Source organism: Peromyscus eremicus, chromosome 9 (assembly GCF_949786415.1).
Source record: "Peromyscus eremicus chromosome 9, PerEre_H2_v1, whole genome shotgun sequence".
Classification (NCBI taxonomy): domain Eukaryota; kingdom Metazoa; phylum Chordata; class Mammalia; order Rodentia; family Cricetidae; genus Peromyscus; species Peromyscus eremicus.
Window position 1 is genome coordinate 52,976,712 of NC_081425.1, and position 8,447 is coordinate 52,985,158.

The 8,447-nt window shown below is 44.9% G+C and overlaps 1 protein-coding gene across 1 annotated transcript; it reads right to left on the reverse strand.

Annotated features, from left to right (window-relative positions):
- Nucleotides 1–7,686: 7,686 nt before the first annotated feature.
- Nucleotides 7,687–8,231, reverse strand: LOC131919926 (large ribosomal subunit protein eL21-like). The gene has a single exon (XM_059274358.1). It carries the CDS (start codon nt 8,205–8,207, stop codon nt 7,725–7,727), a length of 483 nt encoding a protein of 160 aa, XP_059130341.1. The 5' UTR covers nt 8,208–8,231; the 3' UTR covers nt 7,687–7,724.
- Nucleotides 8,232–8,447: the final 216 nt, after the last annotated feature.

Sequence of the window (8,447 nt, forward strand, 5' to 3'; positions counted from 1 at the left end):
CAGAGAAGAATGTTGGCTGTCACCCTCTATCACTCTCCACGTTATTCCCTTGAGTCAGGGTCTGTAACAGAACCTGGAACTTGTCGTATTTTACCTAGGCTGACAACCAGCAAGTCACGATAATCTTGCTGTTTCCTATTTCCACACCTGGATCTACCCCTGGTTATGGGGAGACTGGGGATCCAAGCTCAGGACTGCACATCTCCCTAGCCTAGAGCTAGGAGTACCTTGGATGCATTCACAGTGTGCCTGTTGGGTGAGTGACTGGGTAGACCGCCTTCTCTGTCTGCCTGGTCTGCCTCTGTGCTTGAACTGACCAGGATTAAAAGTTCTTGAGAAAAATTGTTCCTGACTGGAGCATGTGCTGACTTTCTTCTTGTCATTATTTCCTGAACAATAGTGTGCTGGCTATTTCTGTGGTCTTTTCATTGTATGAGGTGTTATACGTTCTCTGGAGATGGCTGGAGCACATGGGATGATATGCAGAAGTTTTATGCAAATATTATTCAGCATATATAAATGACTTGAACATCTTTGGGTTTGGGAGCCCACACAGAGTCCTCTGAAGACCCCTGGACCACTGTTCTCACACTGTGTCTGAGGCTTCAGGGAGATATATCCACAGGTACTTTGTTCATGAGAAGTCTGATTTTCCTCGGTCAGTGGTGCGAGTTGAGATCAGAAAGGGTTAACAGATGGTCTGTGGTTCCTTCAGCAAGGCTGCTTGCTGACTTCCTTACAGTGAAATAATAAAGCTCCAGTTTGCTACTGTGACACTAATACCACCCCAGGCTATTAGAGGATTAGATGAGCACAAAGCTTTATGAGGCATCACTGTGGCACTGGAGGGTGATTCAGCATGTCTGGGGCTGAGAGGGTGGCTGTTAATTGGAACTGGAGGGAAGGAGCCTGGTTTGGCAGATCTGGTTTAAATGGGAGGATTGTCTGGCAGGGACTTTTGTTCTCTCAGAGAGTCCTGCTCAGCTCAGTCTGCCTGAAATGCTTTGCCTGGCCGTCCCCTCCCCCAGCTTAAAATTTCAGGCCAGCAGGAGTAAGACAGCTGACCACAACCTTTGCCTGCCTCTCCCCGACCCCCTCCCCCTGCCCAGGAATTTTCTGGAACCATGCTATACTGCTAGTGATTTCTTTCTGCAGCCAGTGTTGTCCCGGGCTCTTCTCTTTCTCAACATGAGCAATGACAGAACCCATCTTCATGTTCCGGAGCAATTAAGCACAGCCAAGTGTCTCTGAGGTACCCAGTGAGAGGGAGGGAGAAAGAATGTGGTAGCTGGAGACTTGGGTCCAAGGGGCTGCCCATAGCCTGTATTTGTCCTTTGTAAAATAAGAACTGTAAAAGGAATATTTTAAGAGGACTCTGGGAAAATAAGTCATAAAAACCCAACTCAACATTAATTTAAAAATTTTATTATTACTATTGGTTTGTGCATGTGTGTGTGCGCACACGTGTGTGTGTGTGTGTGTGTGTGTGTGTGTGTGTGTGTGTGTGAGAGAGAGAGAGAGAGAGAGAGAGAGAGAGAGAGAGAGAGAGAGAGGTGTGAGTGTGGGTGTATGTGATTCATGGAGCGTGTGTGGCAGTCAGAGGACAACTTCCTGGAGTTGGTTCTCTCTTTTCACCTTTATGTGCACTCAGACTTGAGCTGCAAGCCCCTTTACCTGCTGAGCCATCTCCCCGGCCCTCCCCTCAGCATTTATGTAACTGAGGCATCACAACTTCCATGAAGCTTTTCAGTAAAAAAGAAAATAAGAAGGCCTAACCCTTTTTATCATTCCCATCAGGTCCTCGGAGACTCTTCCTCCGTCAAGGTTGTCAGCAGGAAATCTCTGTGTGACCTGTGTGACCACTTTCTCCATGCCAGGTAGAGGGGATGACAGAACAGACAGCACAGCAGGGTGACCTTGGGGGCTTTAATGTGATCTCAGGGAAAGTAACTCTGTTGCTTCGAGAGTTGATATCTCCAGGTTTAAAAGTCATACCTGATATACAGGGTTACCATGGAGACCAGGGTGATAATGCCTGAATGATGCTTTCCACAGAGTCTAGCTCATGGCACGGAGCCTGAACACATGGCTTTCTGTCTTCCACCCTTTACTTTTAACAACTTTAAATTACGTGTGTGTGTGTGTGTGTGTGTGTGTGTGTGTGTGTGTGTGTGCTCACCTGCAGGTGCCATGGCACATGGAGGGCAGAGGACAACTTTCTGGAGTCAGTCCTCTCCTCCCACCATGTGGGTCCTGAGGACAAACTCAGGTCACTAGGCTTGGCAGCAAGCATCTCTACCTGCTGAGCCATCTTGTTGCTCCCCCGTCTCTTCCTTTTCTATTCTCCATCTCCCATTCCTCTTTACAGGATCCCGAGAAGAAGGGCTTGCAAAATAGTCTTTGAAAATAGCAGAAACTGGTCAGATTTCCTCTCACTGAAAACTCACATTAGCAGAATGAGAGACCCCAGTTCCATGAATCACCTGGCCCTTCTGCCTCCACTCTTGCCAGAATTTTAGAAGTTCCTCTGATATTAAGAGATTTCACACCAGGTGCTTTCAGGGAGAATGTTTCCTTTTAGAAGAGGATTTCTTCTCTTTCCAACTGTGCTAATCCAATCCTCTCATTTCCTTTGTTCCCATTTCTAGAATTCCTACTCTGTCTTTTTAACCTCTTGGATTGATTGTATTGATTGTCTTAGCTCCGCACCTTGAGTTTATTTATTCTTCCTGTTTTATTGACATGAGACTTAGCTTTCTATCCTAATTCTTTCAGCTTAAATAATTCTGCTGGTATATTTTTAAATTTTCAAGGCCTCTTTCTGCCTCTTCTTTCTTAATTCTTATTGTATAGATCTGAATCAAGCCCCAAGCATTATCATATCTGTTATATTAAACATGTTTAGTTTTTCTTCCTGGTGATACTATCTCTTAGGTTATAGGATTTCCTCAAAGCTCAGGCATTACAAAGGCTGATCAGAGGCTGTGTGTGGCTGGCTGGACCTTAGTGTATGCAGAATGCTCAGGTAATCTGGATCATGTGTTAGGAACCAAACATCAACATCTATAGCTCTTCTTTGTAATATCTCCTTAGGCCTATCTTATTTCTTAGAGAGGAACTCTTTGGTTTTCAGCCTTGGGTGGGAGAGTTAGCTAACTGAGGTTGAGCACCCCTGTCTTCCAGACTCTTCCTTACCCCTGCTTATGCTCACTGGTCCTGTTTCCAGAGCATCTTTGTTAAATCTGTCTAGGGAATGACTCCGATGCTGTCTGCCAAGTTTGGAGAGGGCAACATTTCATCGGTGTTGGCTGAGGAATATAGTCTTTGGGCTTGTCTGCTTCTTGCACAGAACCTCACAAGTTCTTCTCTTTCCCCTACCCTACTTTTCCTTTTCCTTCAGAATTTCCTGCTGTTGTAGTCTGGTGAGGGATTCTGAGCCTCTCTGATGTCAGGAAACTTCCCTCCCATGGTGTCCTCTTGTAATTGGAGGAGATGTGGTGGGAAGGGTACTGAGAACTTGTCCTGTGATGGAGAAGACCAAGGTAGGACCTTGTCCAGTTCTATGCTGCTCCCTGGTTCTTCTTGCTGTTTGCTGAAGACCCACATGACTCGTCCTTCACAGTCATCACAGTTTATCCTTCCACGGTGTTTTCTGTTGGTCTATGATCCTAAGCCTTGCCTGGGACATCCCATGTCACCTACTGGGACTATCATTTTAGGTGCTTACCTCGTTTTCCTCCGCACATTTAGAGATGGTGGTGATGGCACTTCATTCGTTCAGACCTTCCTGCCCTAAGCAAAATCATCATGCACACACCAGACACACACACACACACACACACACACACACACACACACTCTCCTTAAACCAACATGTGTCTGAATGTGAATGAAATATTACAGGTGAGACTATTAATGTCACATTTGTATGGTTCTCTGCACTTCATAAAAAACTTCTTTGGATGTTGTGGGAGAATACTGTGTTGAGCTTTTTAACGCCTGTAAATACAGGGGCTCAGCGAGGCAGAGGGCTGGGCTTTTCAGATTTTTCTTCTCACAAACTTTATCTGTTGCCCTTATAGCAAGCAGGTGGCTGGCAGGGCAGAAGATGTCTGGGCCCTTGCGGCAAGCTGAGTGGGTCATCTGAGCTCCAAGGGGACCAGGCTGGCAGGACCCAGGTGTCGCATCTCCTAGCTCACTTAGCTCCTACTTCCTCTCAGAAGAATGTGAGATTGTTCAGTCATAAAAATACAAACATAGTCATAAAACATGTCTTTGTGGTGGAAAAAGGTTCCCAGGCCTAGGAATGTGCGCGTGTGTATGTAAGACGGGCTGGGGCAGGTGTCCCTTTTCTCCCCAACCCCCAGCCAGGCCTGCCAGCCAGGTGTGATCTCCTGCTACCTTACAATATGATGGGAGTAGTGAATGGCCAGTGGCATCCGATACTCTCCGTATCAGGCCTAGAAGCATTTCCCAGAAGGCTTTGCATTCCCTGGGTCAAAAGCTCATTTCCTTCCCTCCCCTCCAAAACCATATGCATTTCAGCAGAAATTTAATCCCTGGGGCTCCAACTCTTCCACACTTACATCACTTCAAATAGCATTTCTGGGGAGATGTGTGATCCCTCGGAAGCACCTGAAGATGGTACCCATTTGGTAGCTTTCTCTTTTCTCGACCTGAAACAAAAACAAAAACAAAACAAAAAAACACCCCAACAATGACGAGAGAGAGAGAGAGAGAGAGAGAGAGAGAGAGAGAGAGAGAGAGAGAGAGAGAGAGAGGAGACACAGGAAGTCATAGTTTGTTTTCCAATGATCTTGGCCGAGGCTTGCCTTCCAATCAGGCCCTGATGAAATCTCCTCTCACAGATTCTTTTGCTGTGGTCCTATCACTTTGTATGAGAAGCAGCTGGCAGTCTTAGGCTATGGCTGTGACACTGAGTTCACCAGGCCAGGCTCCTTCTCAGAGCAGAGGAATCTTTGGAAGGGCCCAGGAGGTTATCTTCCAATTTTCTACTGGCCTGCCTTAGCTGAGGAAACTTACGGCTAGATATGAAGTGTCTCTCTTTACACATTGCACGTGATAATTAATAGAGAACCCCTATCACACTTTCCAAAAATGGATATTGCCAGCCATTGTCCTGAATCTGCATCAGTAACTCACTGGTACTCCCATTTACCGGCGGGAGGAATGAGGCTTCTGAGGATGAGGCAACCTGTTATGGAATGTCCTACAGTTTTGGGAGCAGGAGGGCGATTTGAGTCCAGCTGTCTATGTCCTTTAACATGGCCCTAACCAGGCATGCTGCACTGCTTCTGTGGGGCTTGTGTGAGGGGATCTGGGACAGGTTTCAGGGCTCTCGTCACCTATTTCTTTTTTTGGCCTTTGAACTTACTTTACATGGTTTACAAGTGTGTGGGCCTACTGTCTACAGCATTGAGTCTATTTTTGCCTATTTTTGGTGCTTTGGGAACTAACACTGGGCGATGGTATTGATTTAGTTTTTATTGTACCTATTCCTGTCATTCACTAGGTTTTTGTTCTGCTGTAATCTCTCCTCATATTCTTTTATTATTTTTCAGGAATTGAAATTTTTTTTTTTACATCTTAAATGTAGTTTATTGTTATTAGTGTGTATGTGTGTGTATGCCCTTGTGGTCAGAGGACAACTTACAGGAGTCGGTTCTCTCTTTCTACCATGTGAGTCCTGGGGATTGAACTCAGGTCCTCAGGCTTGGAGGCAAGCACCTTTTCTTGCTGAGCCATCTCTCTGGCCCTGGCTTTATCTTGTTTTTTGAAGCAGTTTTGGAGAAAGTTGCTAAGTTCTAATTCACTATGAACTTAAACCATTCAGGAGGACCTCTTGTTGGGTATTGGTGAAATTATTAAGGCCACTCCACGTAGTTAAAAGGAGATTTATTTAATGTCGTAACTTACAAATTAAGGGATAGGTAGGTCGCGGAGTCTGGAGAAGGTGTATCGCAGTCCAGCGGTGTTCTCTGGAGCTCTGCTTGTCCCACCTCCACTGTCCAGGGTCCAGGAACAGAGAGAGAGCGCTGGCCCATCCTGATCCCAGGTCTCTAGGCGCCTCCCTTGGCCCCGCCTTGTAGGCGTGGCAGTTACCGTAGTCTCAATGGGGCTTAGAACTTCCAGATCAAAGCTGGAATGGCTACCCACTACAGTTGGGGAAACAGTTTTACCTCTCACTATGAGATGGAGAAAGACTAGTAAAGAAGGGAAAAGCAAGGAAGTGACACCAAGTGGCATGCACTTAGCACCAGGGGTGGCTGGATTCCATCACACAACATTGCTTAAAAACCTTTTGATCATTCTGTGGCCACTTCTTATAGACAAGGAATGTGAACTTTGGAGAGGTTTAACAAATTGCACCATGTCGTCCTGGAATGGCGTTTGTTTCCTGGACTTTTCCCATTGCCCCAAGCTCTAGATGGGGAAGCTTTGGGGGTGATGAGGGTGGGGAAGTGGGGGCTATTCTGCATCCTTGAATCAGTTGTGGGACACTGACCTCTGCTGGAACCTTTTAACACGTGAACTCTGAAAGGAAGGATCATCGTGGTCTCTTCTCACATTTTCATGAGAAATTAATCGAATATATGTTTGTCAAGGACTTGCTACATGTGAAACAGTGGACGAAATGAAGAAGAAAAGATAGAAGCCATTTCTTGGCCAGTGTAGGTTACAAGCATCTGTGACCAGGGAGACATTTGCAATGAACAAAAACACCTAGGGATGGGAGAACTCAGGTCTAGCCAAGGAGCAGCTTGTCCTTAGGTATATCACACCCACCCATGGTTTGTGTTTCATTTTTAATAACATCTCCATGTTCATTCTATATCATTACTTTTGTCTCATTTTGAATTGTCCAATTTTGAATTCGATGTTGATTCTTTGATCAGCCCCACTCATGGAAATACCTTCTCCAGACCTAGAGAAGTAGGTTAGTGACTATTTTATTTACTTATCAATCATCGTTCCTTTTGGTAGCCTTGTCCCTTGTCTCTGGTTACCCTTTTCACTTAACTGGCCAGGAGTCAGATGAAGGCAGATTGCCTTTGGATGCAGACAAGAGGCCTTTCTTTGAGAGGTTTACAGGTTTACTGTCTTCACAAAGGGTTTTGCAGCCACTGAGGTGGTTTTTTTTTTTTTCTTTTTTTTTCAACAAAACAGAGGGTCAAGTGAAGAGGTCAGTGTCCTTGCTGGTGTCATGAGAAGATGGCTTATACCTTCCCTGCACTTGGGAAGGGGGAGTGTTTTCACGATTGGTTTACCTTTCAGTTCTTTATTGGAATTACACAACACACAGCTTGAACGGCTTCATAGCACACTGGAAGGCTCATGTGCAAAACCACTCCCCATAGAAAAGAAGCAATTTTTATACTAATTTATAGTCCTGTTATTCTGCTTTTCTTATTATCAAAGTGTTTGGTGCAGAAAATTTGAAAAGTATTGATAAGTGCAAATATATAGAGAGACTAAAGAAAAAAAACCACATGAATCTGGTCATCCAAAGAAGTCCATGATCATATTTTATTTTAATCCCTAGGTTTCTGAAATACTTATTTTATTAGAAATATTATACTGTTGCAATATTTCCGCATTGATTTATTTTCTTGGCAATATGTCACAATTGTCTTTTTTTTTTTTTTTTTTTTTTTTTTTTTTTTTTTTTTTTACAGTCCAGGTCCTTTATTTCTTTTTGTACATTAGGCCATGAATTCGTACGGAATGGGCTCCAGCAGCTCAGGCTCCTTCCCGTTAGTCCTCACAAAGTGTGCTTCTCTGGGTGGAGCGGGCTGGCACTTCCGCTGAACCCAGGTGCCCTTCTCCTTGGCTTCCTTTTTCTTCTGGTCCTTCTCCTTCACCCGCTTCAGGAAGCTGTCTCGGCTCTTAGAGTGCTTGATGTGCTCAATCCGCACGTTGATTCTCTTGGCAAGGCTCTTGCCCTTAACTTGCTTGTTTACAATGATGCCCACGGCATGCTGGGTGACATTGTAGACTCTTCCGGTTTTGCCATGGTAACACTTATGAGGCATTCCTTTTTGAACAGTGCCCATTCCCTTGATGTCTACAATATCACCTTTCTTGTAGATTCGCATGTAAGTAGCCAAAGGAACAACTCCATGTTTCCTAAAAGGCCTGGAGAACATATAGCGGGTCCCCCTCCTCTTTCCCCTTGTGTTCGTCATTTTGGCGAGTTACTGGAAGATGGCTGCCGCGGCCCACAATTGTCTTCTTATGGCATCACATTCTCCTACAATATGGTTATACTGGATGTCATGGAGGCATATCTCAAACTATTTGGGCATTTCATGTTTAGAGATTCTTGATTGATACACAATATTTTGTTCTTCTAAACATATCCCTCCTAACCATCCTTGTTACATTCTGGGTGTGAAAACTATGGACACTCAAAACTTACTTTGTAT

Excerpts from the sequence above, each read along its gene's own strand:
- LOC131919926 (XM_059274358.1), bottom strand. The coding sequence starts at position 8,207 with ATGACGAACACAAGGGGAAAGAGGAGGGGGACCCGCTATATGTTCTCC.